Source organism: Cuculus canorus, chromosome 1 (genome assembly GCF_017976375.1).
Source record: "Cuculus canorus isolate bCucCan1 chromosome 1, bCucCan1.pri, whole genome shotgun sequence".
NCBI classification, from domain to species: domain Eukaryota; kingdom Metazoa; phylum Chordata; class Aves; order Cuculiformes; family Cuculidae; genus Cuculus; species Cuculus canorus.
In genome coordinates this window covers 97,459,020-97,472,579 of record NC_071401.1, presented here as the reverse complement: position 1 = coordinate 97,472,579, position 13,560 = coordinate 97,459,020, and the positions used below count along the sequence as shown (strand labels likewise).

General features: G+C 43.0%; 1 protein-coding gene across 1 annotated transcript; it reads right to left on the bottom strand.

Annotated features, from left to right (window-relative positions):
* Positions 1-7,901: 7,901 nt before the first annotated feature.
* MIS18A (MIS18 kinetochore protein A) lies at positions 7,902-12,768 on the bottom strand. The gene is made up of 5 exons (XM_009567171.2): positions 12,432-12,768; positions 11,761-11,827; positions 11,344-11,466; positions 9,999-10,092; positions 7,902-9,238 (listed from the first exon to the last, which is right to left on the bottom strand). Exons 1-5 carry the CDS (start codon positions 12,688-12,690, stop codon positions 9,158-9,160), a joined length of 624 nt encoding a protein of 207 aa, XP_009565466.2. The 5' UTR covers positions 12,691-12,768; the 3' UTR covers positions 7,902-9,157.
* Positions 12,769-13,560: the final 792 nt, after the last annotated feature.

Sequence of the window (13,560 nt, the reverse complement as noted above, 5' to 3'; positions counted from 1 at the left end):
CAACTGCAAGTGTCTGTTAATTTTGCACACGACATAGCTCTCTGCTGCCCTGGCTTTTCCTGACTCCTATCTGCTCAGAAGAGTTTTTGCAAAGTCTGTTGTGAGCAAAATACAAACATGAGGGGTGCAGAGTGGTCATAGGGGCAAGCTGTGAGCTGCAGCGTGGTGCGATGGGAACTCCGCATTTGCAACCAGAGACACTGAAACAAGTGAGTGGTGGTCTCATTCCTTTGCATCTGGGACTGACATCCTGAGGAAGGCATGCCAGCACAGAGATCAGTGCTATAGCGCTATGGTGATGGACCCCCACATGTCACAGTCTCTGGCTAAGGCTCAGAGTCAAACTTTGGGCTGGCAGGTGTCCCCACGTGGACCAATGCAACAGGAGCAGCGCAGCCAGGGCTGCAACCATATAAACCTGCCTGGTTTTCTGTTCTGCATTCAGCAGCAACATATAAGCAAGTGTGTGAGCGGAAAAGGCAGTTGGACTAGGGAAGAGCACAACAGCAGCTCCCCAACAAAGCCAGCACCCAACAAATGAGCTCATCACCAACCACTGCAGGAGTCTGGCACCACTAAAGTTCAGAGAGGGAGAAGAGCCTCCATGGATGTTTCTAGTAGTTACAAGTCCTGCTTGCAATACCCCTGCAGGGGACTTCTGTGACCACACAAGCCTCTGTGTTGAGATCTGCTCTGGTGGTGTGGGCCAGGCAACATGGGATGTAAGGTGGAGGGCAGTGATGGCAGCACGTACCACTGAAGGATAGAAACCCCTAGAAGGTGGCTCATCCTCTGCTTCCCTTGGGGTAGCAGGTACTGCGCAGTGGGATCTCACAGTGAGAGAGACATGACAACACTGTGGCTATAGGGTATGAGCGTGGATATGGGGCAGCAGGTGGCTGCTCAGACCCTAAAGGCTGAGAGTCTTGTGCTGCACACACGTCCCTGTGCTTTCCTTCTGGGTGACCCACTAATGTTAGTGCAGGAGCTTCAAAGCAGTTAGTGAGGACTTTCCATTGCCAAATAACCATCTAGATTTTTTCGACTCAAGACAGCTAATAAAGTCAATTACCAATTTCAACCTGACTGTCCAATGCTTTACCAAGGAAAAGTGCCCTGAAGGGAATCTGGTCCAACCACCTTTGGGTGGGTTATTCACTATGGCTTATTTCTGCTGAATAAAGCCTTTGAGACTAACTTTGCAGTCAAAAACCTCTCCGAATAAGAAAAGCGGTTTGCAAGTTGTGTCCCTGAACCCTGGCTCCAGCTACCCAGGTTTCACTGTGCCTAAGGGGTTGGGATAGTACTCGAGCAAGGAAGCTAAGGAGACACCAGGATAAAGTAAGCAGCCTGAAACGGAGCAGCAGCATTATGAATGGGGGCTTACATGGCTAAGCCAACCCAACCCTCTGTATTTATTGAGGCTGGAGAGGAGGCACTTCACAAAAAGACTTCTGATAGCAGCAACCAGGAAGAGCTTTGTGTGTTTGCAGACTACTTCCAGGCCTTAATTCCTGCTCAAATATGAAACTTTGTAAGCTTAACCCTCCTTTCTCATCAGCTACTTTCAGAAAAGCCCTACTGGCCTGATGAAATGCAGAGCTTGCTTATGCAAGGCTTAAAGAACAGTCATGAAAAAATAGTAGTACATTCAGAGAACCAGCAGTTTTCAGGGTTTCACCTTAAATCCAGTGTTCTTCTCTGTCTCTGTGCTGCTAGAAAGAAGATGCAGAAATTTGCAGTCTGACAAAATACAGAAAACAATTGAAGTGTGAATAATGAAGAGCCTATTGTTACTCACCCAGGAATCATTGCATAAAGACACTCTGTCTCAGGATATTTTTAAATACATATTTGGTGGATAGATATTTTGGTTCTTTTAGGAACTGTTTGAGATTTGCCAGCAACGTTAATTACCTAGTGGTGAACAGTGTGCAGTTTGTCATTCAAAACTTAGTCTGTGGGTTCCTTTTCCAGAGTATCGCAGTGCCACTGAAAAGTAGATTACCATCCTTAAATAGGCAAGTTTTCATAGTTTTGAACTATAAACATAGTTTTTTAACTTTCTTTGCTTTGTAAAGGTAAGGTAAATGGGTTTAGTTTTTGTCAAATCATGGAAATGTGCTCCTCAACATGGATTAAATGAATGCTTCCTACATTTTATTGCTTTTGTAATATCTTATATATCAGAAACAAAAGGCAGATGTGAGCTTAACTCTACTTGCAAGATTAGAAAAATCTGTCTTGTTCATGGTTTTTTTCATTGAAAGCATCACAGTAATAATAGCACATCATATCCAAGGAACAGCCAGGGAAGATGAGTCTCCTATGAACTCCTTCGTAGCTCCACTTCAACAGTTTTGAGTCTAAACAGCACCTAACAAACCCACACCTCCTACCTCCAAGTAGCAAAGCAGGACAGCTGGCAGTCTCCAGTTATCCTGCAAATTTGTCTTGAAGAGCCAATAGGTGAAGAAAGAAAGACAAAAAGCCTGCAACACTACACGGTGAAAAAACAAAGTCCTGAGTGAGCAGAATGAGCTGGAGAGGAAAATCCTAATTGTCAGTGCTAAAGCAGCAGTGAAATCTCTTATGGAGATGTGCCCTCTTCCGGCCTCACCAGGAAAGCCTGGAAGCACCACGGGTGCAGGGGACACAGGTGCTGCCGTGAGGAGGTTTGGGAGCCTCTATTACTCTGCTGTAATATTACCAATCAAATGAATGAAATGCCTATCAGCCTGGCAATTACATATCCACAAGTCATTTGGGTCAAGATTGAAATAAATAGAGGAGCCACCCAAAGTTCAGCTCCCAGGTGGCTGGGAGCACTGTTATATCACAAGTGGCGGAGCACCTGAGCCTAAAGTGGGCTTCAGCTCCTTAGATTGCAGTAGACAATTGCCAGCAGCTTGAAAGTGCCCCCTCCTGTTTGGATGCTTGGAGATGATCACGTGAACACAGCTTTCATCCCTGTTTTGTTGTTGTTGTTTGTTTGTGGTTTTAAATTGGGGGGCTGGGAGCAAAAGCTTTGCTCGGCAGGGACCCAGGGAAGGCTGCTCATACACAAGCCCTGCCACATGGACAGGGCCCCGGCTGCAACCACCACTCCTCCTGGGGGCTGCTCTGAACTTGGCCACCTACACAGCTACAGCCCAGGGCCTCTGCTCATACCCACAGCCAGCTTGGGATCAGTGCCTATCTTAAAGGTTTCCAGCCAGGGAACATCCATTACTTGAGCACATTGGTGCATAGCAGTTGCCTTACTGACTCTGTTACAAAATCATACACTTCACTTCCAATAGGATTTAACCTATCTTGCAGTCCAAAGCACTGACCCCTCCTGTGCTGCTAAACTGAGTATCTCTGCATGAACAGATTTTGTTCTTCGGGGATGAATACAATGCTTAAACAGTTCAAACAGTTAAAATCTTTAATGAAATAAAGCATATTTTACTATTCTTAAGACATTCTCCTGCCCTCTTCAGTATTACCACCCTCTTCAAACCATGGACATCAACAGAAACAATCTTCCAGAAGCAACTCTCCCTTTGCACAGGAACCCATGTCCTCAAGTACATGGTTTAGTAGCAGATAGGAATGGTTGGACTCGATGATCCGAGAGGTCTTTTCCAACCTTGTGATTCTATGATTCTATCCACAGCCTCTCTACCCTAGCCTCCTCTACAGTTGATGCCCACTATTTAATTCTTCCACCTGAAACATCATGAGAAACACATCTGTGCCTGATCCTCTCATAGCAAATCCTTCTTGGAGAAAATGACTGCATAGAAAATAATTTTGAAATGTTTGAAGTGGAGCAGCTCTGCTAATAGAGTGGATTCATGTGATGTTATACAGTTACATGTCATTTTGATAGTTTAACTTAGCTGAAAAAGAAGTTAGAAAAGCCAAATGCATTTCTGTTTTTTAATTTCCTTATTATTTCACCCTTGTATTTGCTGTGCTGAGAGATTTGGGAAGAGTTTCTAATCAGTTTACAGAAGATTGAGAACAAATCTCTGTCATCCTAGTATAAGAATAAGCCCTTTGGGGTTAGGAGGGAGATGTAGCTTTCACACCAGCATACTGTGAGAATAAAGGGATCTTTCCTGGTTCATGTCACCTGTGCTTTTGTCCCAGCAGTAAACACAAAGCCTTGTACTGTAAAATTACATAGGTTTGGTCTCCTGGGTGACTTGAGTGAGCTTGGAGTTCTAGTTAATTTAAAAGAAAATACTATTGTGCTTCTGTGCTCAATTTTCACACTGATAACACTTTGCTCCTCTGGCCAAACAGTAGGAAGCCTTGGGACATATGGAAAGAATTGCCATGATGGTGTCATGCTGCTTGGCACTGCAGAAATGAGCCTTACTTATACTGTAGCCCCACAGCACAGTCAATGCAGTGTCACCATTGCTGTTAGTGGGCCACAGACCTTGTACTCTCACGGCAATTGAAACCTTAAAGGTTTGAGAAACATGAATCATAGAATGGTTTGGGTGGGAAGAGACCTTTAAAGGTCATCAAGTCCAACCCCCCTGCAAGGAACAGGGACATCTTCAAGTAGATCAGGTTGCTCAGAGTCCCATCCAACCTGACCTTGAACATTTTCAGGGATGGGGCATCAACCACTTCTCTGGGCAACCTGTTCCTGTGTTTCACCACCCTCGATGTAAAAAAAATTCTTCCTAGTATCTAGTCTAAACTTCTCTTTTCTTTTAAAACCATTACCCCTTGTCCTATTGCTATAGGCCCTGCTAAAAAGTTTTTTCCTCTCATCTTTCTTATGAGCCCCTTTAAGTATTCAAAGGCCACAATAAGGTCTCCTTGGAATCTTCTCCAAGCTGAAGAACTACAACTGTCTCACCTTTTTTTAATAGTGGAGGTGTTCCATGGCTGAGGCTTTTCTGGTCTTGACCTCTTCTTTATGTTGTTTGTAGCTCTATCAGTCCATTGCAAATAGTCAGTTGACTACAGTTAAATTTGTTTTCACTACAAAGGCAGAACAGTCTAGCAGTTTAATGTTTCATTTGTTTCCAGCTTTAGATTAGTTTTGTGTAACTCCAGTTATTACTCCAAAGCATTATGCCACATATGTTCATTGATTATACTAGCCCATTAACATTGTATTACTGAAGTTGTAGACCAATCAGAAAGATGTGGTAGAAGTCAGCTGCCTGGAAATGCACATGAACAACATCAAGCTGTCCAAGAAACTTTCCACTACCAATATCAGCACGTCACCTTGTGAAGAATTTGGACACTGAAATACGCGTACCATTCTATCCAAGGCAAAAAAAAAAAAAAAAAGAGACCCTCCACCACAGACACATAGATGAACACCACAAAGATGAGAGGGAGTTGGTAGAAAGCCTATATAAAAGTTTGAATTAGCAATAATTGGAAGATTTGGAAAGTGCTGATATCATTGTAACTAGATTAATAATAGCTGCTTGCTAAAATTTCAACTAGATTGCTAAAGTAATTAATTATACTAACAAAACATTGCAATTCTTTGCTCTGTATAAGAGGAGCCAAGTGTTCATTCCAAGTGTAACAATCAGTCATATAAATATTGAGTAAAACAATCTACTGCTTAGCTCCTTTAGCCATTTTCTTCCCATTATTTTTGTTTTCCACCAAGAATTTTCACTGACTATTTTTTCATTGGCTTTCTCCTTTCAATTATGGAATCTATTTTCTGCAATTCTTTCTTGCCCTGAAGACTTGAGAAGAGTTTTCAAATGATCTGCTGGCTTGTTTATGGAGAGCACTGCCTGCTCTAGTGTTCCCTCCTCCCCGTATAAACACATTTCATAAGAGCAAAAGTTATTTTATTCCAGAAACGATCTACTGTGTCACTTACCACTCCAGTAACTGTAAATGTCTGCCTGCGTACACAAGACCTATAGCAAGCGGATGTTCAGATCTCTCTGGAACTAAAGAGATTCAGGTGCTTTGCTCCTTTTGGAATCACACATCTGTTTTTTTCATGCTCACTCCCACAGTATCATGCTTTCCCGACAGGATATTATATGCCAGCTTTCTCTTCTTCACTTTCTGTTCCTTCTGCTCTGGCACATTTTCTCCAGTTCAGGCTCTTCTTCAGCTTTTCTTGATCCTATCAGCTGAAAAGGAAAGAGGCATTGATGGAGACCATTTTTCAGCTACTGGATTATCATGATTATTCTTATCAGTGTTTTGGGACAGTTTTCAAGTTACAGAAAAGTCTCGAAGTTTGAGTTGGGGGATATCGAAACCACAATTTTAATCTTCTGAAGACATGTATTTTATGTTATACCACTTTGTCCCTAAAGGGCATAAACAGAGTGAGCTACAAAGTACTGTTGTGCTTGAACTAAACCCCACCTTTGTCAACTGCAGACAGTTTAAAAAAACTCACTGAAAGTAGTAGTATTTTTCCCCCCTCCCAGTGCATAACGCACAAAGTGCCAAGGACAAGTATAAGGAAGCATGCAATTGAGCATGACGGTTCCCCCAAAGGAGAATCCCACTTCCTATTTATTCTGCAGTCAAGGATAAAAACAGAGAGACTGGGTATAGAAGGAACTGTCAACTAGTAACAGGTATTAAGCAAGGAGTAATACCTTTTACATGACCGTATACTGTACATCACGCTGGCACACTAAAACTTTGCAACTATTATTTGGTTAGGGAACAGTAATAGCTTTTCTTAACGTTTAAAAATTGCTCAAATATTCCATAATACACATCTACACAGAAAAATTCTCTATTATATTACCTTTAGCCCAGTTACCAACTCAAGATACTAGCTCCTAATTGAGCATGGAAGAGAGAAGGAAAAAATCACCTTCTTGGAACAATATATATACTCAAATACACACATTTCCCCATGCAGATATAAATACCTCTACATCCATAAGAAATCTATTTTAAATTTAGCCTGTTCATTGCACACCTTATTGAAGCAGCAGCTGGCAACCCCTGAGTGTGTGGAAATGCTATTTTAAGAGCCTGTTGTGTTAATGTACTAGAGCTCCCACCCACAATATGTTAACAGACACGGTTCTAAATATACATTGATGCCAAGCACTGGTATTCAATAAAGGAAAGATATACAAGACCAATACGCTAAACCAAAGAAAAAAATCTTTACTTAACACACACTTTCAAAATGCATTACCTGTCTATGTTCCATCACAGGAATACATATGCTAACCCAGATTCTTTGTAGTCAACTCTGCCTGCGAATTCAGAGATATACTGGTAGGATTACAGTTTTGGGGTTCCTTCTTCAGCAGGCATTTTCCCTGGCATAGCTATGGAATTCAGGTGCCTACCTTAAGATAAGCAATCATTTATTTTACTGAATACTTACTTACATATATACATACAAACAACTTTACTTTCATTACATTTAGTAGCAATGTATGACACTGGAGACTGGTGCTAGGCATTTGCCTAAACGAGTCTCAGAAGGATCTCAGCTGGCAAATCTATTTAAGAAACTCCCTCTGAAAGTTAGCTGCCCTCCATTATTAATGGAGTAACATGTTTATAAATACAAGTGCTGCTTGAGGCCAGCCAACCTGGTTCTTTCCATCAAGTGGGGATCTAAAGTGGTTATTTCATAATGTAATTAACAAATACAAGAACCCACTCAGAATCATAGAACTGCTTGGGTCAGAAGGCACCTGAAAGATCATCCAGTTCCACCCACCCCTACCATGGGCAGGGACACCTCCCACTAGATCAGGCTGCCCAAGGCCCTCATCCAACCTGGCCTTGAACACCTCCAGGGATGGGGCACCCACAGCCTTCCTGGGCAACCTGTGCCCGTGCCTCACCACCATCACAGGAAAACATTTCTTCCTAACGACTAATCTAAGTCTCCCTCTTTCAGCTCAAATACCCTTGTTACCCCTTGTCCTATCACTGCACTCCCTGATAAAGAACTCCTCCCCAAGCTTTCCTGTCAGCCGCTTTAAGTACTGGAAGTCTGCTACAAGGTCTCCCTAGAGAAACACCTCGAGATTGATAAATGTTAGGTTATTCAACATCCCACCTCTAACATGCCAAGGGTTTGTCTAGGGAAGCATCAAAAAAAACACTGAAATATCTTTGCACTTTACTACAAGGTAAACTTGAATGCTGCTTTAAAAGAAAGCAGTAAATGGGGAAAAGGTGGGGGAAGAAGCTTTTAAGATAAACACTGCCTACCAACGTGGGAGAACAGCAAGAAATTCATTCTAGATTTTTGGAGAAAACTTGAAAGCTTGCAGTAGTAAAATTGAGTAGCGTTAAAACAGAAGAAAAACCTTTTAAAAGTTACTCTTCATTTAGGCTCCAACTGCTAGCTTTTGTTTTATTAAAAAAATTACTTGGAACATTCACACTATATAAGAAGGTCTGATAATTAGTTAAATACACAGAAGATCAAAGGCAAACAAATATCTGCATTAAAACAACAAAATATTGACAAGTGCTCTTAATTAGCATTTTTAATTAATTGCTCAAGTATGCACGACGTTTCACTGTTACAAGAGTTATTTGTTTTCCACCCCCTGAAGCTGTAAATGATATGACCTTGAATACCATGTGGAAAGACATTTTGTCTAATGCTTTTAAAGCTTTCTTTTACACTACGCTTTAGCCTGTAGTTTGCAAAGACACAGCCACAAACCAACCACCCCCATACAGTTATTGTGCCATTCCCACCTCTGCACACAGATCAAGCAAAGGCTGTGAAGACAAAAAAAAAAAAACAAAACTAAAATCTATGTTGTTCCTTCTGACATTAGAGGCAACTTTTTTAAGTTGGTTTAGGAAGGAGATGCACACACAGTTCAGAAGATACTGAATAGCAGGAAAGTTGAGAGAGAAATGCTTTGCTTTCATAGATAAACATTTAAATAAATATTTACATATAAACCAAAAGTCCACAGAAACTTGATTAAAAAAAATCATATTTCTTTCTGGGGTATACTTTTAACATGCAAGAGAGGAACTCCTTGTCTATGGTGACGATTCATAGTCAGCTTTGTTCTACCACAGCAGGAGCCACCAATGTCTCTCAGGTTTTTGCACATTTTTTTGCAATGCTTCCACAGATTCCAGAGGACATGTTCCACATTCATCATCTTCCTGCAGTTAGACTTCCAGCATGTAATTTCTTTCAGGTTTTAACATGAAGAGAAGCCACACTCGATTCAACAGCAGTCAGTCTTGTCTCCAGAGCCTTTAACAAAGTGTTTGCCTGTAAAGTAAGCAGGGAAATATATTCTATTATAAAAAGAAATTCACAATACAAAGAGCAAGTGTAGAGGTCAGTAAGTGCTCAAATTTGATCTTGCATCACCAATCCTATTTGATTCCATTCCTGCTACTTTTATAGTTTGAAAGTTCACTCAACTCGAACATTAGGTCTCCACGCTTTCTCAAATCCATAATTGCCTCCAACCTCACTCAGTGTCAGATCCACATATTCGGCTTTTGCTAGACAACCATCAGCTTTCAGAGACAACTTTGTTACACTATTTGCTCCCGACTCTCCCTACCAGCAATCGGAAGCTTTCAGTAGAGCAAAATTGTGCCTTGATTTATTATGTAATAATTCAATAAAAAGTTACAGTTAAAAACACTAAGGCAATTTACATGAAAGACAGAAGAGACACAGCATGCAAGAGAGACAACTAGAAGTTAAGTGAAAATCTGGAGAAGTGAACCAGAACTAATTAGAAATAAAATCTCTAATTACCTACAGACATAAATAGGATTCTAATGCTTGTAGAAAATGCTAATTACCATTAAAATTGAAGGAAGTTGCTGAAAATCATACACAACACAAGATATGAATAGCATGGATTATTACAGCATATGTCAAAACCCAAAGAATTGATCTGGATGAAATAAACTGTTTTGTAGAAATTATTTAAGGGTGTTTAAATCACCTCTGTGAAACCTTAACAAAGAATGACATAAGGCTATGATAAAACACAGAATGATAGAAATCTTACCCTTTGCAGTACCTCTTCCAAGACAGCTTTCTTTTCAAGAGTTAAAGGTTCTTCATCAGTAAGAGCTTGCTTTTCTGAGGATCCTAGAATGTAACTGAGACGCTACAGTTTAGATCATGTACTTTTCACTCTGAAGGCAAATATCCATACGTAGCACTCATCCATTGTTCTCAGTGATTATGAGATTATGATCAATACACCAGCAAAGTGGAAGCATGATTCAAGCAATAACAACAAAAATGTATATTTGGTAATCTTGTAAAAAAACTGTATGGTGGAACAAAACCAGTTTAAAGCACAGAACTACCAAGATACCACCATTTTATGAAAGTCAGAACTCAGAGTTAAGCATTCTGGTGCTACAGCGTACTATGAAAAATAATGCAGACATCGAGAACATTGTAGCACTAGCTGGGAGAACCTGCCATCACCATTACTGCCCAATAAAATGCCGTTTTGTGGCCATGCTAGTGTCTCGGAGAATTTTATTGCCATGGAAAACACAAAGTCTCTTAGCTGTGGAAAAAGAAAAAAATACATCTGTCCAGAGTAAGAATGTGAACTTCCACATAGATACAGCAGAATAAACTGGAACTTAACAAAAAGCAGAAACATTAAACCTAGTCTGGGCAGAAATAGAGGTAACCTATCACCATTTACAAGAATGATGCTTGGATAAAAACACTCTGGTGCAGAGACTTAATTCAGGACACAGGTACTGAAGTACAATATTGTAAGACTACTTTTAACTGATGTAAGCCAAGTAAAAGCAATACAATAGCACACCTTCATTTCCTAGATAGTTTTTGACTGCAGTACAGTTAAATGAGAGCATCAAGCACATATTCAGTTTTAAGATTTGGTTCTGCGTACATTAGCAAGGAAAAAGCAGACTTGATGAGTACACGTACAACCTCACCCTAAGTTCTGCTTAATGTTCTTTGCCCATGTTCTCTGCTGATATACTTACTTCTAGTAGCTTACAGGTAGTACCAAATAGGTCTGGCTAATTTGATGTTGTCTAAAGCAGGTCACATATGCAGTATCTACTGAACAAATGAGAAGGAACCCCCCCACTCCATGATGCGTACCTGACGTTATTTTCTTCAGTAGTATGCAATTTCTTATACAAAAGGCAGTGCTGGTGTTTTATATATATATTTTTAAGATTTATCTAACATAACACAGATTATGTTTCTCATACTTAGGCAGTAATACAGAAAGACGCTCTGGTTTTCTAGCTACAACTAGATACGCCACAAATATTAACAGGAGTATCCCTCAGTATGATGTCTAGCGAGTGAAGTTTAACTGGCAGGCTTACCAATAAGAACTCTGCCTTTACCTTTCAATTGAGTCAACACTGAAACAGAACAAATCCCTCTTGTAGTCGAGATGCTTTGGGGTGCATCTGTAGATGTTGCCAAGTGTCATTGAGCAGCCAGAGCAGGTTAATGTTTCTACCATGCTGTAAGACACAATGTTTATTCAAAATAAAAGAAAAACGAACACCTGATGATTTTTGTTTTAAAGCATTCATTACAAAGATCACAGAATTGTCTAGGTTGCAAAAAGACCTTTAAGATCGTTGTGTCCAACCCTTAACATAGCACTGTCAGCTCCCAGGGGAGCAAGAGCACCCAAGAGACTGGTTATTAGGCTTTTCCTCAGCACCTTCCCTGGAGCCTCTCAGCTCCCTCAGAGGTAAGAGAACAGTGCCCAGACAGGGATCTCCCCTACCAACCCTGGGGCTGCTCCTCACCATCCGCACTCGCCAGGCCGCTTGGAGAGCTTGCGTTCCTCCTCCACTGTGACACTGCTGGCCGCACCTGCACAGAGAGGGGTGATACTGAAAATGCTGGCAAATAAACTCTAAGACTCATTTTGGAGTTTTAGACAGCAAGGATCTTTTATCAGGCCTGAGCAACATGAGGCAGTGATCTCCATCCGTCGTGTGCAGCAAGACAAGAGCTGGGACAGGATGGATTTCCCACTCACATGAATACAAATCAGCTTTCCAGAAATCTTATACGCGTTTTATTACTTTCCAAGGTGTAATCTTAATGTTATTAGAAAATTCACAGCAGTCAAATCCCTTGCTGATATGGAGCTGGCTCCAGCTCTGCCTGACCCCACACTGGAGATGGGAAAGGCTGCAAACAGAGGAGGATTGCAGCAGACACAGCTGCTCAGCACAGATCACAGTGTGAACAAGGCGTTATCATATCCAAAGAATAAACAGTGTCTGGAGGAACACTGAAGGAAAGAAAACACGCTGTCAGAGGGACATTCTGTCTGACTTTCAAAGAACATAGTTACTTAGGTGAAACCTAACTCTGCTTTAGCTTAAATCGCAGATACTCCACATTTTCCAACAGTAACTGCCTCTTGCCGGGGGGTGAGGGAAGGGGGGGCCCGGCGGGTCAGACTCACTGCGCAGCAGGATGCAGCCCGCTTCCTCGTCGTTGGTCACCCAACTCAACGTGTCCCCCACGGGCCTCTTGCAGCCGGCGCAGAGGAACACCATGGGCAGCAGGTCCGGGTCCTCCGGGTCCTTCGCGCCCGCGCTCTGCTGCTGCTTCTGCTGCTCCGCCACCGCCAGCGGAGCCCGCCCACTACCCGCCTCCAGCAGCGACAGGGAGGTGTCCAGCTCGGCCACAGCGGCCGGCACCGAGTACAGCGGGTCCTCCATAACCTTCGAATGGCCCGCGCCGGAAGCGGAAGTGACGGCACCCCCGGTCAGGAGCCGCACTTGGAGGGAAAGCCCACCCGGGGGCGGGGACGTGGCGGCACAGGGGCCACGCCCCTCTCCGCTAAGGCCACGCCCCTCGAGGCTGAGTATGGCTCATGTATTAAGACCGCGCCCCCGTTGCTGAGGCCACGCCTCTCGTTGAGGTCACGCCCCCACGATGCCAGCGCGCTTATGTATTAAGACCGCGCCCCCTCGCTGAGACCACGCCCCCGAAAGCACATCTCATGGGTTTAGACCACGCCCCCGTGTTGAGACCACGCCCCCTTTGCTGAGATCACGCCCCCTTAGGTCAAGCCCGCTTAGACCGTTCCCCCACGCTGACATCACGGTTCATTCATTGAGACCGCGTCCCGAGCTGAGGCTACGCCCCCTCGATGACAGCACGGCTCATGCATTGAGGCCACGCGCCCAGCACACTGAAGCCACGCCCCTGCACCGGCAGCGCGGCTTGTCTTGAGACCACGCCTCCGCCAAACTGAGGCCACACCGCATGCGACTAGACCACGCCCCCTCGTCCTGAGGCCACGCCCCCACACTGTGCTGAAGACGCTTGCCTTGAGGTCACGCCCCCCGAGCACAGAGGCCACGCCCCTGCACTGACATCACTGCTTGTGCATTGTGACCACGCCCCCTCGCAGAGGCCACGCCTCACTGTACTGGGTGTTAAAGGACTTTCCAACTCCAGGCTTGCTTTATTTAGAACTCAGAGCTGGGCCATCACCTCAGTGAGTGGCAAAGGTGCGCACAGAATCGGATATTTATATAGCATTATGCAATAGGTATTTTCTTTTTAAAAGTTCCTGGTGTTTT

Coding starts and splice junctions, on each gene's coding strand:
- MIS18A (XM_009567171.2), bottom strand. CDS start 12,690: ATGGAGGACCCGCTGTACTCGGTGCCGGCCGCTGTGGCCGAGCTGGAC. Junction 10,093..11,343: donor AGTGTTGACTCAATTGAAAG/GTAAAGGCAGAG, acceptor GTAGCGTCTCAG/TTACATTCTAGGATCCTCAG. Junction 9,239..9,998: donor TGGAAGAGGTACTGCAAAGG/GTAAGATTTCTA, acceptor CTTACTTTACAG/GCAAACACTTTGTTAAAGGC.